At 43.0% G+C, this 21,603-nt stretch overlaps 1 protein-coding gene across 1 annotated transcript in view; it reads right to left on the bottom strand.

Moving 5' to 3' along the window:
• Positions 1–21,603, bottom strand: part of HGD (homogentisate 1,2-dioxygenase) — a 45,232-nt gene that overhangs the window by 5,766 nt on the left and 17,863 nt on the right. Inside the window, exons 5-12 of the mRNA XM_067738762.1 lie at positions 14,176–14,235; positions 12,387–12,478; positions 11,156–11,190; positions 10,247–10,326; positions 9,202–9,301; positions 6,999–7,123; positions 4,734–4,838; positions 2,305–2,431 (exon numbers count right to left, since the gene is read on the bottom strand). Of these exons, the coding sequence (XP_067594863.1) occupies positions 2,305–2,431; positions 4,734–4,838; positions 6,999–7,123; positions 9,202–9,301; positions 10,247–10,326; positions 11,156–11,190; positions 12,387–12,478; positions 14,176–14,235 (724 nt within the window). The remainder of the gene's footprint in view (positions 1–2,304; positions 2,432–4,733; positions 4,839–6,998; positions 7,124–9,201; positions 9,302–10,246; positions 10,327–11,155; positions 11,191–12,386; positions 12,479–14,175; positions 14,236–21,603) is intronic.

The following is a 21,603-nucleotide window of genomic DNA, read 5'->3' as shown; positions in this document are numbered from 1 at the left end:
TCCGGACGCGCAGGCTCAGTGGCCATGGCTCACGGGCCTAGCTGCTCCGCGGCACGTGGGATCTTCCTGGACCGGGGCACGAACCCGTGTCCCCTGCATCAGCAGGCGGACTCTCAACCACTGTGCCACCAGGGAAGCCCTAAAGCATTATTTTTAATATCTCTGGTAAAAATAATTTCTAACTCAGGGTTCTGGGGTTTTTCCAACTAACTCAGGGCAACCATACCTCTCTGAGATTTATCTATCCTGGGCCAAATTTATTTGAGAGTCTTAAAAAAAATTAGAAGAGGCATTTCACGAGGCCATTTGTTTCAGGCAGTCTGAATTACAAACTAAAATCAAGCAGTGGATTGACAGCTGTAGCACAGGAGCGAACCTGGGTGGGGAGACAAGCCCCAGGCCAGCATTTCTCAACATGTGGTCTGTAGACCTCCTGCATCAGAATCCCCTGACTTGCTAGTTCAAAACGCAGATTCTGAGGTTCCACCTCAATACCAACTAATTAAACTCTCTGAGAGTGGACCCAGGGAAAAATATTTTTTAAAAAAGTCATTCTAAGTGTTTTTCATATCCCCTAATGCTCTTAAAGTGTGGCTCCTGGAACAGTTGCATCAGCATCACGAGGGAACTTGGTACAAATGCAAATTCTCAGGTCCTACCCTGGACATTCTGAAGCAGAAATTCTGAGGGTGGGACCCAGGAATCTGCGTTTTAACAAGCCCTCCAGGTGACACTGACACATGCTAAAATTTGAAAACCACTACCTCAGGCACGAAGAGCAGCCTCCATATAAGAACTATGTGAAATAGTGAAGTATCAAGGATTAGTATGTGACGTACAGGCTATAATCCAGAGCAATTCTCTTGCCTTGACAACAGGCTCTCTAGGGGACTAATTTCCAGGAGGAGAACAGTTGGGACCTGTGATGGGCTTGATATTCTTCAGAAAGGACATAGTTTGTTACATCTCTATTCACAAAGTATCTGGTGTCCTTGAAGTGTTAACCAGTTGTGTCCTTTTCAGGTGATTTCACCTGAGAAAGGTGATGCTGACATTTGACCATGAAGTGACCTTCTTCCATTCTGAGGGCCTTTGTTCTCCACCCTCTACAAATGCCTAAATTGCTCATTTAGTCACTGTTGTATCCTGTTAAAGTGCTGCCACCTGGGTACATATCGAGAGGCGCCTCAGAGACAGAAAGCCCTGAGGTTAGCTAAAGAAAGGGGTTTGTTTTTTAGAATGTTCCAGCTGACATGCACCTCAGAGTCTTTCCAGAACTCTATGTACAAAAATGCACTCTCCAGGAAGTAGAATTGTGCGTTGACATTTAGGTTGGGTTTATAGCTAGCTACTGCACAATTAAAAATGCCAGCTTCATTAAGTACAGCCATGAGGTACCTTATTCATTCTTGGCGATGCATTCACCTATTAAATAAATATTTATTAGATGCATATCATGCACTGGGCACTGTGCTAGGCATATCTGCTAGTGCCCATGACTGGTCCGGCATCGGACTGCCTTCATTAAATCCTGACTCCACCACTTAACTAGCTGTGAGGCCTTGAGCAAGCGACTTAATCCTTCACAGCTCAGTTTCATCTCTGAAAAAAAAAAAAAGTGGCGGGGGTGGAGGCAGATAATGACACTACCTACCTTTCACAACTGTTATGAGGATTGAACGGGTTAATACTTTTAAAGAACCTTAGAGCCATAGGAAATTGTCAGTAAGTGTTCGCAGTAAGTAAAAACAGTATTAATAAAATGAAAAAAATCATAGATTTGGTAAGTTCTGTTCTAGACAACAACTGCTTTGCAGAAACTGCTTCCAGAATGGGATCCATCCCCCAGTGTGGACTGCAATCTGCTTTACCCCTCCAATTATTATTGGAGAAGGCACATGTTATTGGCTCTTGAACCAGACTTAGATAGTGAACTTTCCAAAAACAGCAAACTAACCAACAACATCCCGTGGTTCCTCCTCCCTTTATACCTAAAATGTAGAGAAACATCTTGCTTCATCCTTTACCAGCCTTTGTGCCATTCTTCAGGGCCAGAGGAACTGGGCTGTAGGCATTACACAGTTGTTTCCTTCTCAGAGTCAACACGCCACTGCCATCCCCACACAAGTTGTGGCGTTTAAGTAGCTAAAATTCTGGGGGAGCGGCACTGGGCCTGGGGAGGCAGGCTTTGAACTCCAGCCAGGACAGGGCGTCCAAAAACACCTCTGGCAGCGTTCCTCGTGGGTAATGCTCACCACTCTGCCATCTCTTTGGTTTTCAAATGTAACTTGGCAAAAGACTTACTGTGGTAATAAGGAGGCCTGAAGGTCTTATCAGCAACTCCCCATCGCGGTGGGAAGATGACAAAATCAGCGATGGCCACTCCGGGGCGGACAGACTTGGCAGTCAATACCGTGAAAATGGATGGGTCCTGTGAAAGAAAGGACAAGGAAAGCCTGAAGACACGAGGAGAGGGAGGTGACTGAACAATGACACACGTCACCCATGCATGAAGGGTTTTTGAGTGAAACTGTAATGTCTGATCAAACCACAGGCCAGGCTAAGAAGTCTGGGCTTGTCATCGAGGTGTAGTAATCACTCATCTGACTTTCCCCTCTTGCTGTGCTTGAAGCAAAATGAATTAACACCAGCTAAGGAGATTCTGAGCAGCTTTCTCACCCTGCTGAGCCCTCATTTCATGTAAGTACTACCCTGTGGGTCTGACAACAAGCAGTGCATGCCTCCCAACCTCAGGTCAGAGTGACCAGAGCTGGGATGTGCTGCAGGGAGCTCTTGGCAGAAGGGGTGCTCAGAGTAAGGTGGAAATAGAAATAAAATAATATCCAAGGGTTGGTATAGTTGTAGGATGTGCATCTCTTTGGAGGAATCACAGAGATTCCAGATGGTATCCTCATTGCTTTCTTACCCTTGTTTGACTCTCAGGTCTAAAATGCATCACTCATCTGGGTGGTGGTAGTATAGGGGAAAAGGGAATAGGTGGGGGGACAATATTATGATTTATCAAGAACTTTAGACTCCTTCGGTGGAAAGACTGAGATTCAACTTAATGGCAATCAATGATCATGTTTACTTTCAGATGCCACATGAGGGTCTGGGATTCAAAGATGATTGAGCACTACTCCTTGCTCTTTAGCATCATTAGTGGTGGTGGTGGGTGTGTGTGAGGGGGACTGAAGGAGTAATAAAACAAGTGCATGAATAATGAATCACAGCAAGGTGCCAAGGGAAATCTAGCTTTACAAATAGAGAGCCAAGGGGGTACAGAGTGCCTATCTCTACTGACAGGATCAGGGAAGGCTTCAAAGAGGACATGACATTTGAGGTAGGACCTGAAGAATGAAAGGAGAAAGAAAGAAAAAGAGAGGGAAGGAGGGAGGGAAGGAGGAAGGAAGGAAGGGAAGGAAAGGAAGGAAAAGGCAGAAAGGCATTTTAAGCACAGATAACAGGAAAGATCAAAATGCACAGAGATTTTGTTGAGGCAAGAGAGCTAAAGCCCAGAGTGCACTGGCAAAAGGGAGAGGGGCAAGAGGTGGTACTGGGAAATGAGCCCAGGGCCAGATGGCAAAGACCATCAGATACCATGCTTCAGAGCTCAGACTTAATCCTAAACCACAGGGAACCTGCAAATGTTTTCTAATGCTGTGATAGAATGATCAGGTCTGAATTTTGGGAAAACAACTATAGCAGCAGTACAGAGGAGATTGGGCATGTGTAAATGCAAGTCAAAAAACGCTTTATGCTGTGAAAATGAACACTCCTTCCTCTGTCATGAGAAATGATCTGAAACTGTTAAAAGGTAGCGAAGCTCAAATAAAGCTCTATCAGTGTCTCAGGATCCTTTTTCTTGCTGCTTTGGGCATGATGCCTCATTTTCTTTTCCCTTTTGATTTTATTAATTGTTGCTGCTCTTCAGAAGGGTAGTTTTGGGCCCCTAGAGGTAAGCTGAACTGGCTCAGAGTAATCTTTCTGTCTCTGGTTTCTTGCTTCTGCTCTAATTACCCCTCCAGCTTGTGGGTAAAGTTAATCTATTATGCAAAGTGAACTTTCCCCCAGGATCTCAGAAGTAGCACTTTATCGAGAATGTGGGGCCTTGGGGGCCTGCACTGTAGGCTGGGGACCTATTTGTAGTCCCCTGATTGACTGAAAAATATGATCGAGTTCATAATCTAGAATTTCTTTGGTTTAAATTCAAGCACTGAACATTATGAGTAACTTTAGAAGAGGGCTGTCTGTTCCATCATGGCTAAAAAGAGCCGGGAGTGGAGGCACTGGAGTGGGCAGCCAGAGCTAGCAGACTCTTGGTATTTATGAGCAGGACAGAGAACTTTCCAAATCCAGAAATGTTCCTTCCTCACCACTCCATCACTAACATTAGCACTGGTTTTCTTTTGGGGATATATTTTCCAGGAAGAAACCAAGTTTTTAGCCATGTAGGAGAGTTCCTGTGAATACTCTGTAGAGAGCTGAGCTGTACTGCAGGGTGAGTGCTGAGCTTTTAGCCTGGATCGCCCTCTAGCTATGTTATTTACTCCTTCACTGAAGCCTTGCAGCAGATGATTCAAATTCCTGTCAGCACAGCGACAAATGACTAAATCTTGGGCTTCCAAGGGTGACACTGGTAGTGTTAAATCTGTGAATGTCAGGGGTCTACTGTGGACCCCTCCCACCTACGGGTGTCCTCTCCCCGGGGCCCCTCCATGGGCCAGACTTACTGCGTGGTCAAAGGCCACTGAGTTGATGACCATGAAGTTCTCCAAGTTGTACTTGTAGGGCGTATAATTCCCATGCCAGGCCACAACATTGAACGGGGAGACATCCTGATTTAACAACAACAACAACAAAAAGGCAGGAAAGGGTGATTTTAGCATGTAATGCTTTTGTAGCTATGATTCCTCAGTTTGTACTTGGTATTATTGTCTCTTTTTTGATGTGATTCTGTTCTCATCATTTAATAATACCATCTCTGGGAAAAATATCACCCTGAATCATCTTGTGGTTGCTTCACATTCTCTCAAACTGTCCTTGCTATGCCGCTAACCCTAGTCTTCCAGTTCATAAGCTGCAGCTGCTTCTGATCACATGTGCAGCACAAGCACAGCACATGCTCCAAGCAGTGCCTTTTCAACAATTTTAACACAACTGTGAGAATCTGTGGATGCCAGCAATTCTTTGACAATCTGGGCCACCGTCTGGGTTTCCCAGTGCTGAGGGTAGGCACTTGGCTGTGACTGCTCTCCAGCTAACTGCTGCCCAGAGGAGATTCTAGTATATTCAGTGCCTCGGTTGGTGAGTGCAGGAAGGCTAGAAGGTCTCTAAGAGTTCCAGCCCCAGGGACTTGAGATTTCAGAGCAATCCTAAGGTGATGCTTCTTGGGTCTGCCCTGGGGTAAGAGAGGATCAGTGTTCTGTTATAGGAAGGTAGTTAGGCTAGGGAGTCCAGGTGATACAGTCCATGTAGGTCAGCCTCCCAGGGCACAGATCATGGCAGAGATGGGAGAATGGATCAGTGGGGGCTCACACAGAGAATAACCCACACAGAGTCCATTTGGAAAGTGGAAACCCATGGAGCTGCTGGCTACCTCTAGAATGGTGATCCTCTATCAAATATATGTCAAATATAATACAGGGAATAGTCATTTAAAAATGAACGTGAATGGCACAATTTCATTCCTTTTTATGGCTGAGTAGTATTCCATTGTATATATGTACCACATCTTCTTTATCGCCATTTGCAGAGACGTGGAAGGACCTAGAGACTATCATACAGAGTGAAGTAAGTTGGAAAGAGGAAAAAAAGTCATATATTAACACATATATGTGGAATTTAGAACAATGGTACAGATGAACCTATTTGCAAAGCAGAAATAGAGACACAGAGGTAGAGAACAAACATATGGACACCAAGGGGTGGGGGGTGGGACGGACTGGGAGATTGGGATTGACGTATGTACACTACTATGTACGAAGTAGATGGCTGGTGAGTGCCTACTGTATAGCACAGGAAAAAAAAATGAATGTGATTTCCACACTGCATCCCCAGAGGTCATCATTTTTGCCAGGCTGGAGTAGTAGCTCAGCACCTGCATTTTAAACAAGTTTCCTGAGAATTTCTGATGCAAGTGGTCTCTGAACCACATTTTAGGAAATCCTGATCCAGAGAATATGAGGGTGACTATGTGTCAATGAGTGTGACAATGAACCCTCAAGAGTTAGTTTTAAACGCCAAACTAGTTGGTCTCTGCTGGTTAGCATACCTTCTAGATGCTGTCCAAAGAAAATAACGTGCCTTAGCAAAATATAAGCAATAAGTTAAATGGGCAAAAATAAAGCAAATGAATAATGGTAAACAGAAGAGATCTTTGGATTATTTTTACTGTATGGTTACTTTATTTTACTATATTATATATCCAGTATATGAAGTAATAATGTATTATATTACAGATTATATATTGTTATTTTTATTATTATCTATGCCTTTGCTTATCTCCTGAGTTTACCAGGCTGGTGCTATAAACAAAGTCAAACTAACTGAGTTCTGCTTGTTTTCTATCAATTGTTGCTTGTATTTGAAAATATGGTGACCATTCTTGAATGTAAGTCTTAGATGAACTGCTATTAACTCATTTTCCTTTTCAGAACATATTGCCCTGCCTGTATATTATGCTTCCCCAACATTTATAGAGACCTAGATATTGCGGGGTTTTTATTGCTTGATAAATAGAAAGAGCATGCACTTTGGAGTCAGAAAGATATGGGTTTGAATGCTGATTCTGTCATTTACTGTGACATTTGGTAAGTTATCACCACCTGGCCTGTTTTCATGACTACAAGTAAGGCAAGCAGCACCTTATTTGTAGTATCTTAGTGATGTGGTAAAGATGAAATAATATATGTAAATACTTAATACTAGCCTTGGCAATCAGAAGGTGATTAATAACTATTCATTCCTTCCCCTGCCTACAAACCCGCTTACTTTACCTGTTTGGCAGCAAACATCTTGCCCTGGTATTTATTAATCACAGTGTAACCACCTGGCGCTTGGTGATCTTCGTACCAGGCAACAGGTATCAAGAAATCACGAGGATTGGCCAAGCCATTGGCTCCTAGAACATAATGACCCAAAAGTCTTTTAGACACTTCTGAAATCACATAGGAAAGATGCCCACTGTTGCACAAAGAGAAAGGGCTTTCTTCCACGTCAAAAGCTACTCCACAATTTGCTTTCATTGTTCAAAGGCTCATTGGAATCCCAGTCTGGTGCCTTTTAAGGAGGACCTAAGGAATTTGGTCAGAAAAAAATCATGAAAATAGCATCATCATCATCACCAGCATTATGTCCTAAAGTTGTAGTGAATATGGTTTATAAACATTTTACATGCATTATCTCATCACTACAGGGGAGGGAAGGGGAGGAGAGGGAGAGACTAGAAAAGAGGAAAGGGAAGGTATGATAGAATACTAGATCTTTTTTTCCAAGAAAACTCTGATGACTCTAGAACTCATCTACAGTCCTTGAGAAAGGTTACATACTGTAGCCCCAGGCGTGCCTCTGCTCCTCAGACAGAACTCAGAATCAACCCAAGCCTGAAAAACTGCTCTGCAGCCTGACAATCTGTCTGCCACTGAGGGAGACAGTATTTGGGACTTGCCTGCTTACCTTTGCTTTGTGAGTGTTCCCTCCAGAGAGAAAAAAATAAATCAAAAGACCAAAAATGAAAAACGTAAGTGCAAAAACATAATTTAACTCTGAGTGGAGAGACCTGGGGAGTGTTTTATCATTTCCAGCTCCTGGGGTTTAAAAGAAAAAATGTCCCCAGCTGGTTAGTAAATTATATATATTTTCCAGAGGGTACGTGTTCCATGGAACCCGGAGGCTCTGCTGGCTCTGGAGCAGCAGGAAGCCAGAGCAAAGTGGGAAGAGCGGGTGGAGAGCAGGATAACAGATGGCCCACCATGGCTCCACTGCCTCTCTGCTGCCTCTCACCTTCCTCTGACTATTTGGATCCCCCAGGGGAGTGACCAGAAGGCACATGCTGGCCTGTCCCTGGTTTGCTCTAAAAAAAATCTGTTGACAAGGAAAGAGAAGAGCTGGGGGCTGTGGCCACCACCTTCAGCAAACATGCCAAAGATGGAACCAAGGGCCAATTTTCCCAACCACTCCTTTCACTCCCAGGGACGTTTTGCGAACAACCCCCCCTACCGCCTTCACTTCTCTCCTGCTCTCCCGCCTCCAGCTTGCCAGAAGAATTGGGGGTGGGGGACCTTGTTTCACTTTTGAAAGTTTTAATCTGCCTCGTGGAGGCTGTGGTTTCTAGCTCCTTCACAGTACTGAGGGAGGTATGCTTTTTGACTCTCAAGTGTGTAGATGTTTTGGAGGATGCTCAGTAGGAATGTGAGGTTCATAGACTGTATGTCTTTCAGTCCGTTTCCCCTTTCCATAGCCACATAGCCCCTATCATTGTTATGGCTTTTCCCATTTTATTGTCTACATACAAGCCACTCATTTAAGAACATGATCTTCCTTTTATCCACAAAACCCATTCCCACTTGTACACTTTTTCTTAAGCTCATCTCTTTCCTCTTTATTTTCCCTCAACTTTCCATCGAGGATTAGTCAAATCTTATCTTTTCTATGAAGCTGTTACTGGAGACTTGGCCTACAGTAACCCAGACTTCTACATCCTCTAGGGTATACTCTGTATAACCTGAAATCTATTACATATTGTTTTGCTCTCCAATGGTCTGTATACTATTCTAGAGAGAGATTTACCATGGGTTGGCTTGGATCGTTTTCTGTTATGCATGTATGTGATGGCAAGAAGCTTGTTCTAGCCTTAATGTGGTTCCTGTCATTACGCTCAGCACAACATGGGAGCCAAGACAAGCTGATGGACTGGTGCACTGACCAGCTAATTAATGAAGCTGTCATCTCATCAGATGGGTCAGCTATGCCACCTGGAGCCCCTGAACTTAGACGTCTGAAATAAGAAGTCTGCGATTGCTCAGGGAACTCTAGTATGTTCTAAAATTCCCAACTACACTTGGTCTAGGGAAGAAGTTGTCTAGAGAGGAAAGTTGAAGTTTGAGTGAGATAAAGAGGGGAGATGGATGTTTAACTTTCATGCAGTTATCTGTGTCCTATATTTCAAGTCAGGCTTAGAAGCTTGCATTGAAGATTTACCAATCGGTCCCAGGTCAGGCAACTCAAAGTGGACGCCGTAGACCTCCAGGATGTAGCCCCTGGTCTCCTCGAAGACATCTATGCTGAACCGCATTCCTCTCTGGAACAGAAGTAAACATTGGTGTGCTCTCCCAAATTATACCTGTAGTTATAAAGAAGCTGCCCAAGAGCCACAGCCAGCCTCACTTGCACAAGTAATTCTGTAGCCTGTTGAACTATGTTGGAGAGGTGACCAGCTCAAAGAGGAGGTAGAAAGAAAAATTTAACTTCTAATCACATCTGTGACTCAAACCAATTCTAGTCTACTCTCTCACTGGGTCCATAGATAACAGTGCCTTGATTTAGCCAACTTTTAAAGAAATCCATCTTCACTGCTTTCCACCCGCACCAGGACCTTATCCAGAGGGTGTATAAATATTTAGGAAAGTGAATTGACAATGTTCTTTGCTTTGTGATTGTGTACTATTTTAAAACAAAGTAGGGGGCTTCCCTGGTGGCGCAGTGGTTAAGAATCCGCCTGCCAATGCAGGGGACACGGGTTCGAGCCCTGGTCTGGGAAGATCCCACAGGCTGCAGAGCAACTAAGCCTATGCGCCACAACTACTGAGCCTACGCTCCAGAGCCTGTGAGCCACAACTACTGAGCCCGCATGCCACAGCTACTGAAGCCCATGTGCCTAGAGCCTGTCCTCCACAACAAGAGAAGCCACTGCAATGAGAAGCCCACGCACTGCAACGAAGAGTAGCTCCTGCTCGCCACTAGAGAAAGCCTGCGCACAGTAACGAAGACCCAACACAGCCAAACTAACTAACTAACTAACTAAACTAACTAACTAAAGAAATAAAATAAATTTGAAAAATAATAAAACAAAGTAGGCACACAAGTCTAGTTACCCTTCTGCACAGGGAGCCTTCTGTATAACTCAAACTTCCTCCCCATTGCCCAGACATGACAGAGAAATTTTAGAGTTGGAAATAGCAGCAGTTGCAACATCAGATTGCTCCCAAATTAGGGAGAAGCAGGGAGAGGGGGACACATCACCAACCTGAATGACGCATATCTCGTTGGGCTGAACAAGCATCTTGCCAAACTCGGTGTAAATGAGAAGTTTCCCTTTCTGGGGAACTAACAAAAAAGACAGGGTGGCAGTGGGTAGCTCTTTTCAGGCGAGAATGACTTCATGAAGAGTAAAAGGCTTAAGGGCTGCATTTGCTTTTTCATTCCAAATGAAAAGTACTTTATTGAGTTTTATGGGGGAATATGACAGAATTGACAACTTATGTTAGCTATTTTACTATCTAGAAAAACATGAATGGAAAAAGTGACTCTGCTTTTTTCTTCTTTTCTTTGGTTGCCAGGTAAGGAGCTTGTATTTGCACAATTCTGTGGCTTGACCAGAAAGAGCAGAAGAAATAGGATGGAAAAAGACCCATTTCTGATAGTTCCAGCAGAATGCTGGCATTTGCATGTCTACTGTCTACATCAAAATGTTCACTCCATAATATCGTACTAAAACCATCGAAAAAGAATGGGTAGACCAGAGAAATCCCTACTAGACTTTCCATCCTTCCTGATGGTCTCATGAAAATTTGTATTTATATTGCAGATATCAATGACAGATGGTCTTTTCTTGGGTGAGTGTGAAGGCAAATAGAGTTATCTTAACAAGTTAATCACATGTTGGTATTACTCTTCATTTCTTTTCAGCTGCCCAGATCTCCCAGATCAGAAAGGCCCAGAAGAAACGAACAAAGACAGGGAGACCAGGAAATAGAGTAGGGGCTTGGGGGTACACAAAGAATCTTTTCCAGACCTCCAATCGCCTTTACACCTCAGTCTGTAGACTGCACTAAATAAGACAGATTGAAAGGAAAGTCATATGTATACAATTAAAAAGTAGCTTATGACTAGGGATCAATTACCAATGAAAGGGTCTGAAATCTTAAAAACTTACCAATCAAGAAGTCTCCATCTGAACTGTAAAAGCATCTGAAACATATAGAATAATTCCTATGATTTTCAGTTTTAACACTGTCCAGGCAAATTAATTCACTGCACAAATTATTGCTCAGTACCTGGTATGTGCCAGGCTTAGTGCTGGGTGTAAAATGATGAGCAAAATGACCCCATCTCTGCCCTCATGGAGCCTTAGAGTCTAGTAGGAAGTCAGACAGCAATCCAACAACTACAGAACCATATCATCATAAACTGTAATGGCACTGTGAATGTCACGTTCAGGGGGCTGAAAGAATAATGAACCTGATCTAGTCTGAGGAGGCAGCCAAGGCTTCCCTGAAGGGGGAATGTCTGACCTGAGATCTGAAAAAATCATCTAGGCAAGGGCTTGGGGATGGGATGGGGGTGGGGTGGGGAGAACATTCCAGAAGGAACAGCACAGGCACCTGCTCTGAGGCAGAAAGGCACATGGCAGGTAGAAAGAACTGAATGAAGGCTAATGTAGCTCAGGTAGACAGACAGGAGGAGCCTGGTATGACGCTGGACCCCGAGGGACATCTCCAGTGCCTTGTCATAGGGCCGTGATTTTGGCCCTGATTCATGGCTCAGAGAAGTTAAATGACTTGTCCTAGGTTGCTCAGCCAAGAAGAATGGATTGGGCTTTGGACACAGCCGCCTGGTTCCAAAGGTAGTGTGCAAAACTGCTATGATATTCTGCTTCCCAAAGAAAAGGCAAAAATGACTTTTATGGAAGTGTTTCTGATTTTGAAAAAAAAATCTAATATGTAAGTTCTTTTATTTAGGATCTTTAAGCTTACGCAAAGTTATTAGCTGAAGCCAAAGTCTGCCACCAACAGGTAGCCCTAATGGCTGCTCATACAGTATGACTTTGGACTCAAGAACAGCCCTGGGGAACCTTAGAAGTTAAGGATATTCTGACTCAAACCTGATTAAAGTCAAGGTTTGAGTCAGAATACTTAGACTACTCCTGCTTTCAGTGCTCCATTGTCCCTTTTGTATTTGCATTGTTATGTGACATTCTTATTTATGCCACAGAAGTCAGTCAAGATAGAAATGCTCATTTATTGTCATTATTTTAAAATGTATATCAAGATTGCTCTGGGGTAAAAAAAAAAAAAAATAGTAACAAAAACAACAAACCAGCCTTCACCCTCTTGCAGTAGCTCTTGGGGAAGGGGGCTCTCGTGCCATAGCTCTGAGCCACTTACCTGTTCCCCATGGAGGTGTTGCACAGGAAAATGTGGACAGCAAGCCCATTGTTAGACCTGATATCTCCAGCTCCACACAAGGTGTGCAGGCCCTGGGAGAGACCCGCACGAGAGGGAAAGGTGAATGAGGCCAGCCCTCCCACTGGTCCCTGAGAGTCACGAGGCAAATTCTACTAGGGTCTTCCCTTTGGGACCAGGGAACCCGGAATTTACTGACTTATGTTTTGTAGATGGTGGCTCACCGTCATTGCCAGGCATGGCCCTAGGTCTGGATTGTCTTAATGGCTCCATCAGAGTTGACCTTACAGAGCATCAATTCATTACTTGGCATTTTATCAGTTTGGTGCTTAAGATCAACCTGAAGGAGAGTTTCCTTTGGAGGTAAAATTAGGCATCTAGGAGGCTTGGGGAGGAAAGTTGCAGCATTAAGGACCAATTAATGCCCCTCAAATATACATTACCATGTGGGTAGCCCTCTGCTTATGAATAGGGTCAGCCCTAATCTTTCCAGAACAGGGTAGAGGAAAGTATTCTGACCAACTGTAATCCTCTCTGCTAATAACCCACAGTCCCAAAGACTTTAACACATGGGCCTTCCCGAAAGGAGGGAGCTCTGTTCCTCCAGATATCTATAATTCACCCAGAGTGAGAGATTTCTTTTTATATTTTAACTCAGTTTGCAAGTTTGGGGCCTATTTAGATGAGCCCACACAGGGCTTGGAGCACTTAATATAATAAAGAATTCAACATGGAACAAACAATTTGGCCTAAGGCTGGGCACCTGGACTCTCCTTAAGTAAGCTATGAGCTGAGCTTGGTGTACAGAACCCTCCCCTGGCTTCTTTGAGCCCCACCTCCTTGTAGCTCCCAGCCTCTCCCCTATATATGCTTTGTTCTGAGCACAGTTGTTCCAATACTCCCAGCACCTATAACTACCAAGCAGAACTTCTAATCAGCATTGTGCTAACTAGAGTTGCCACCCTGAGTCGATGCTATTCTAGCCCAGGGGTCCATTTTGGGGAGTTCATGAAATTGGATGGGGAAAAAAATTATATATGTATTTCACTAATCTCTGACTGAAATTTATCATTTCCTTCAATTAACGTGAATGTAAGCAACAAACCACAGCAGTTTTAGAAGTGCCTGTAACCTTGTACTGATAGAAACCATAGATGATTTTATATCACATTATAGTTGTTACAGATATCCCAAAATATCATTTATGCTCATACTTTTAATAACCATAGTTGTTAGATCTTTTCATAGATCTTGTGATTTAGTGCATTAAGAAGGTAGCATATATATTACTATAAACCAAACCAAATTTGCTATTTTAATATTTTTATCACTGTATTTCAATATAATTGGCTTCTTTGTAATTTTATGTAATTTATTTTATGCATTTAAAAACAAACACAGGCTTAAAAAATAAATAAATAAATAAAATAAAATCACAGGCTTCCAGACTTTCAAAGGAGTCCATGGAACAAAAAGGCTCAGAACCCGTGTTCTAGCCAGGAACAAAGAAACGTGAAGTAGGTAAATGCCCAATTTCCATTGGCTGTTTGGAGATGTTGTAAATAGCTCACAAGTGCCCTTTGGTGTCAGTGGCCATATAGTGCCTGTACGTAAGACATCCCTCTGCCAGCCCCAAAAGCAGAGGCAGGTGGTGCTATGTCTGCTGCCTGCCTCCAAGGCTGCTTCTGCTTGGCATCCAGCCTGCAAATGGCTGGATCACTCACCGCAGAAGAGAGTGGTGGGCAGGTGTGGATAGTATTGACTTACTTACACTCACGAAGTCCACTTTCTTCTGAGAGGCTTTTGGAATCTCAAATGGTTTCCATCTCAGCTGGAAAAGAAATACGCATACAGAAAAATTATTTCACAGGGGGAAACCACAGACTTTCTCAATAAATAGCATGAAAAAGGACAGCTGCTCACTCTGTGAGGCTCTGACTACTTGTGATTTTGTTATTTTCAATTTAATAATTATCCATCATTTCCTTAAAGGGGCTCAGTTGGGTTCTGTGTGTGTATGCAGGGTGTATGTGTTGTGTGTGAATGTTTAACCTATATGTATATATATTGTCTTCATTCCTTAGCATTTTATATTACAAAAATAAAAAATCATTGCTTCCTATTTCTTTTAACATTTTGCTCTGGCACATCAGTGAGTTTTGACTGATGCTGCTTTTTATGCTATTTATAATCAGCTCCCTTTCCTGGTGTGCCAGCCTCTCTGTGTGGGCTCCTGACACTGCAGGGGGAGGCTCTACTTCTTACTTCCAGCCCTTGGAGTTTTGAATTATTTCTTTAAGAGAAAGAAAAAGCACCCAGCTGAGATTGGATTTGGTAAATGCAGTACCAGGTTCAGTTTCTTCACCAAACCCCGTGTTTGTCCCCAGGCTGCCTGCCGGTTCAGTTTAAATCACAACAATCTTTAATTTAATAATGAAATGATCTAAGCAAGTAGGAAATAAAATCAGCAGGTCTGAGCCCTACTAGAAGTGTCAGCCCAGCACTTATTAATCAACTTGGCCGTGGGCCTGACCCAGGCAGTCTGGCAGCTGATAAACCCAGCAGCCTCAGGACATCTCATGGAGTGACCTGCACCCCGAGGGCTGGCTCCACTGGTTGCAGTGCCTGGTCAAGGCAGGCCCTCCAGTGGGTCATGGGGCTCAGCTCATTCTGTAGTCCAGAGAGGCAACTGGGTGGGAAAGGAAGCAGCACGTGGAAAAGGCAGCGCTGGGATGATCCTGCTTCTCTGATGTACACAGTCAGGCAGCAGCCTTTATTTCTTAAAAGCAAAGCAGGATTATCACATTCTGGGACTACTTTAAAAGAATGAAAGATGTTGACTTGAAAAACATTGTTGAAATCATGCTTCAGAGAGAAGGAAAAGGTTTAGGACTAATTCCACTGGGGATGATATTTCCTGGGGGAGTGGGGGGAACCTGAGACCAAGGATCTAGGAAAGGGTTTCTCAACTCTGGCACTATTGACGTTTTGTGTCAGACAATTCTTTGTTGCAGGGGCTGTCCTGTGCATTGCAGGATGTTTAGCAGCGTCCCTGACCTCTACTCACTGGATGCTGATAGCACTCCCCCAAGTTATAACAGCCAAAAATGTCTCCAGACATTGTCAGGTGTCACCTGGGGGACAAATATTCCCTGGTCGAGCACCATTGACCTAGGAGGATATTTCCCTGACATCAGCCAGGGCCACAGCTAAGCACTGCTGGCTTTTTTTTTTTTACCATGAACCATTACCTGCTGCTTCCCTGTTTAGTAGCAGCACAGAGTTTGTACACCCAGGAAGATTGTCTGGAAGATAATATTACTTAGAATCTTGGTTCTAAGAGGAGTCATCATTCTAAATTTCCCAATGGAAGGGATTTAAGTATCCGATCAATGGTTACCTGGGCAACCTTTTAGATCTATCCAGAGATTCTAAACCCTGGCAAGCCGTGAGAATCACCCAGAGAGTCTTTGAGACCCCAAAACAAATTAAATCAGAATCTTAATTCTGATTGAGAAGGTAGGGCCCAGGCATCAGTATTTTATAAAAGCTCTGTCTTATAAAAAAACTTTAATGTGCAGCTATGGTTTAAGAATGAGCACACCCAACCCAGAGAGCCTGTGATTTTTGTATTGCTATTCATGTTCATGTTCAGAAAAGTCCACTTAGTCAACCAACCAGTCAATCAACTAAATTGCTGTATCTAGGGCCAGTAACCAAATAGCAAGGATGTTTAAATAATACAAGTCTAAGGCTTTCCAAACCTAAGGGAAAAAGAAGAGCAAGAAAAGAGAGAGAAGAAAGAAAAAAAGAAATAAACAAAAGGGAGCAAGTAAGCAAGAGAGAATCCCAGTAATAGGAAAGCACTACCTCGTTTGTTGCACTGACACTGAAACTGAGCAGGACCCTGCAGGGCCCTCCCAGGTGTCCCCTGTTTCTTGTTTGTAGAAAAAAAAAAAGGCTTTAATTTGCTAGGCCTTCTCTGAGTTCCAAAGAGAAGGCTCAAGCATTTAATAGGAAGAGAGAGTCACAGGACTCCTGGATCCTCCTCAAGGGATATACATATCTGTATCTGATGCATATCTTTGAGTTGTTCTGCAGAAATTAAGACCCCTACCCAGTAGAAGATGGTGACTATATGCTGACAACAAGCACTTAGACCCCAGACTGGTTGGAACCAGAAGGCTGAGATTCCAGAGACATCACTGTGTTACCTCACCACCAACCAATCAGAAGAAAGTCACACACCCTGCAGTCCTCACCCCAAATTTTGCCTTTAAAAACTCTTCCCCAGAAATCATCATGGAGTTTGGCCCTTTTGAGCATGAGCTACCTTTTCTCCTTGTTTGGCCCTTGCAATAAATCTTTCTCTGCTCCAAACTCTGACATCTCATTTTGTTTAGCCTCACTGTGCATCAGGTACATGAACTTGGGTTTGACAGCATGACAGCACCTTTGTAGATCTTCCTGAAATTAAAAATACCTGTTGTGGGTAGAAATAAAGTCCTGGCCCCTAGAGAAGAGGTTGGTACATTTTGAGTAGGAAAGACTGAATCAGAGAGGCCAATGGGTTGGTTTGGTTAGGTTTTTGCTGGTCAGTTTTTCAAAATCTTCTGTAGCACATCAGTCATGAGGAGAGAGAGCCTGTAGTGGAAGGTGGAAGGGCACCTACGTGATGATGTAGGTAACATGCCTTCAATAGGGCCCACATCCTGGATGAGGTGGTGGTCTTGAAGAACCTTCTCTAATGCAAAAGGTGATGCCCTTCAGATGATGGAGATGTTATAGGGAAAGGAGTAATTTATCTGCTGAGTCTGATGGTAGAGGATTGTGCAGGACCTATACTCAGCATATCATGAACAATAATAAAGACCCCAAGGTGGTTCTGATGAACCCAGTACCCACAAGAAGAAGCCAGCTTTGAGTCTTCAGGAAAGAGATTTGGGTCAAGAGTTTTGGTGCAATATCATGTTGAATGTAGGGAGGGAAATTTGAGGAGAGGATAAACAGGAAGAGGCTATGGAGTGGACAGTGGAAACATCTCCTGCTAAAGCCAGATATTCAGACTAACTGCATGCTATGGAGCAGTAACCCTCTGATCCAAGGCCAGCCCAAGGGGACTGTGCACTGGGCTGAGCCAGGAGACCTGGATTCTGCAGCTGCCTCTGTTCCTATTTACTCTGTGACTTCTGGCAAGTCACTGGATGCTTATTAACTGATTTAATTCTATAACTTTTTAACAGTTAATTTTGTTTATATTATTGCTAAAGAAACCCCCACACAGAATTCAATTATTAACATTTCAAAAACAATGAAATCAGTTGAAGTACCCAATACAATGTCTTGACTATAGTGGATATTAATATATTTGTATTGAATGATTGAATGAATGAACAAATATAAGACACTGAGAACATTGCTAGTATCTCAAAAAACAAGACTAAAGCAAATTTGTGAGACTTTTGGAAGTCAAAATGACATTCAGGCAATAGCTAGTAAATTGACAAATGTTTCTAAAAGTCCTGAGATTGTTTCTAAAATGTAAGTCAGTTCTTTATACATGTGAAAACCCCTCAGTTCTTCCATATCCTTTCTGATTTTCTGTCCAGTTGTTCTATCAGCTGTTGAGAGAGAGGTGTTGATGTTTCCAACTATAATTGTGGATTAACTCTGTTTCTCCTTTCAGTTCTATCATTGCTTCACATATTTTGCAGCTGTGGTCTGCAAATTCTGTTGGAAAATAAACTCTTGCTTACTAGAAGTGAGATGGTCAAAAATAATTTGGAAAGCATCTTCAACAGAGACTAAAGTTAGAATTAAAAATTCTTTAAGGTTACCAAAGGAGTAGGAGAATCATGGCAATATTTAATGATCAGGATTTGAAATTCATGCTCAGAGATGTAAATGAAACCAAATAATTGGACTCAGTATTTCCAAAGTCAGAAGATTGAGAGGTGTACTGGATGATCTGAGTATCACCTTCAACACTACATAAGATTCCCTCCAAAGCTGCCTTGGACTCAACTAGATTGGATGAGTTGGATACTCTCAACGACACTGGTGGGCTAGAGGTAGACATATCATTAGAAATTGATAACATCTATCCCAGATTTTGGAAGTAACTTGTAGATGGTTTTGTGATCATAATATGCAAACAGTTGTTAGCAGCAGCTATGGCTAGGAGAGGTCCAGGGTAATGTACTACAGTGAGTTTCAGCCCAGACTAGGGAAGATGGGACAGGGGGATAAAATAAAACAGTGGCTCATTAAATTCTTCAGCAAATCTAGAATTTGAGGAAAAAGGCAACATAATTTATGTGGAGAGAAATCAGGCTTTGGGAGACTCTTTGGCGGTATTAGAGGTAATAGAGCACAGTTAAGGAAGATTCAAATCATTGTACTTTGTTTAGCCTTTTAAAAGTCTTTCATGAGAAGACAAAAAAAGATGAGCCAGCATAGTATTTAGATGACATTTTTTCATGGATAGAAACCTGGATTCCTATTTGACCTTGCCCTTGAGGGTAAAGTTAAGGGCTTTATATCCATTATTCAGCACCCAGAGCATGAAACATAGTAGTCACTCAATAAATATTTGTTGGATGACATTTAATTCTCACAACAACCCTCTAAGGCTCCCATAATTATTGTCTCTATTTTAAAGTGACAAGACAAATGGTTTAGAGCAGATAAGTTTTCTTTACTAAGAACTGATACCAACAATTTCTCAGCCTCCCTTAGCAACCTAAACGCTGAGCCCTTTAATCTCAGCCTGTCTTGATCTGCTTTCCAAACCATTCATGATCTCCATGGCTCCCAGGCTTTGCCTCCTTTTAATGGTCTTGTACTTGGTCCTCTAATCTGGGCCCTTATCTACTGCTCCTCAGGTGCTGAGTTGCCTTGGCCCAGTCTGACTCCTGGGACCCAAATCCTGCTAAGGTCCTTCAAAGTCAGCGTTCTTGTCCAATCCCTATATATTAACTCATTCAAATGATTTATTGTACCACTCCTTGTGCCAGGTTTTGTGCTAGGTACCAGAGGTGAACATGACAGTCTCTGCCCTCAGGGAACAAGAAGACCCTGCAAGTATGGGCAATTCATGATTGAAAAACAAGGAAATGGATAACTGGAAGTGACTTTGGAAGAGAAATATAAGCAGGAATGTTCCCTCAGGAATAATTCCTGGTACAGGGCATATTTAACATTCTTACACACGAGCAATAAGAGACACACACAATAAAATAATCTGGTTTGCATACAGCTTCAACATCTTTCCAAGCAGTGAAGTGCAAGTTGATGGAGATGTACTTAAAAAGAGCCAGCAAACTGTCCAAAAGGGCTGAACAGGGCAATGTGCACTGCGGTGTTGGCAAGTGCCAGTGAATGCATTTAGAGAAATGTAATCTAGTCTATTTATAGGATGATCGGATCTGAGCTATCAGGGAGTTACTTCAACAAATACTTGTGATTCTACCGTTTGGAAGAAGGCATGTGCTGGACACTGCAGGTTATATGAAAATGATGGAGACATAGATCCTACTCTCAAATACTCTGAGAAATATTGAAAGAGTTCAGTGAAGAAGGTGGAATTTAAGATGAATCTTAAATTATGGGTGGCATTTGGGTGGGTGGATACTTGTGAGGGAAGAAGAGAAAATTCTAAGTAGATGAAAGAGCATAAAGCACCCAGGCAAGAAAATTTAGAGTACTGTCCTGGAATGGTGAAAGTTCCAGTGTGGCTGATGGGTAGAGGACATGGAAGAGAGGGAAGGGCTTGAAAGATACAATAAGAATCACCTGTCGTGGGAGCCTGCACTTGATTGGCTGGGCAGTGGGAGGGAGAGTTAATGGCAGGATTTAAATATTTTTGAATGATAATTTAGTAAGTTGAGTCTGGCAGCAATGTGTGGGATAGGGTGGGAAGACACACAGATCAGTTAGGAGGCCATTTTAACAGTCCTGGTAAGAGGAAAAGAGGTCCAGACCAGGGGTGTGAAGAAAAGGAAGGAGAATACAGATACCAGAGACATCTTGGGAGCAAATGCTACGGCAGTGTTTCTTAAAGTGTGGTCCAGAGCCAATCTGAATGGAAATCATCTAGAGAGACTCCTGTGCATCATCCTAGACCTACTGAATTAGAATCTCTGGGTGGGGAGTCTGGGGAATCTACATTTTCAACAAGTCACCCCGGTAACTTTTATGTAGGTGGGAATCACCATTCTATAGACATGGCGCCTAATTCAATGTAAAGAGAGAAAGAAGTTCTCAAAGATGACTCTAAGGATTGGCTGGGCAGTGGAGGGGAGGGGTAATAGCAGGTTGAGTGTGAAAGAATGGTTGTGTCATTAACAGACCTAGAGAAGCCAGAGAGAGAGGAAAGTTTGGGTGGGACTATGATGTCTTCAGTATGGATCCTGTTGAGTTGGGACATACACATGGCAATGTCTCCTGTGGGGTTTGAAGTTGGTGGGGAGATTTGTAAAATGTATTGCAGAGAGGTAATAGTTAATGTCATGGGAACGAATGATGTTCGTTAGATTTTAAAAAGTAAAACATGTGGAAGATGGCAAGAGGGAGAAAAAGTGGATGCTAGAGTATAAATGAGGTTCTGCAATGAAGGCAGCCCCAGAATAGCTTCCAAACCCGAGTGGTGGGACTGACTTCCTGCAACATGGCCTACCAGGTTATACCAAGCTTTGGGCTGAAATTAGGTTGGGTGAAGTTAGATATCTATAATTCTACCTGCAGAGATGTAGACATGTGGGGATAGGTGGGAAGTGAAGTGGGCTAGAAACCCCCCCTGTTGCTCAAGGAATTCCTCCTCTTAGTTCACCAAAGCTGGGTATTTCTTATAAGCAGCAATTAACCCTTCATCTCTAAAACAGAGTCCAATGAAAGTGGGACTCACTAACTGATAATTGGAAGGAAAGGGGAGGAAGCAAAGGGAGAACTGGGCTGAACTGTCTCCTCCTCAAAATTCGTATGTTGGAGTCCAAACCCCTAGTACCTCAGAATATAACTGTATTTGGAGATAGGGTCTTTACAGAGTGATTAAGTTAAAATGAAGTCATTTGGGTGGGCTCTGATCAGCATGATGTGTCCTTATAAGATGAGGAAATTTGAACACAGAGACGTAGAGAGGGAAGACTATGTGAAGACACAGGGGAAGATAGCCAACTGCAAGCCAGTCGAGAGGCCTCAG

This window comes from Pseudorca crassidens, chromosome 5, assembly GCF_039906515.1.
Source record: "Pseudorca crassidens isolate mPseCra1 chromosome 5, mPseCra1.hap1, whole genome shotgun sequence".
Taxonomy (NCBI): domain Eukaryota; kingdom Metazoa; phylum Chordata; class Mammalia; order Artiodactyla; family Delphinidae; genus Pseudorca; species Pseudorca crassidens.
This window is presented reverse-complemented; position numbering and strand designations above follow the sequence as displayed.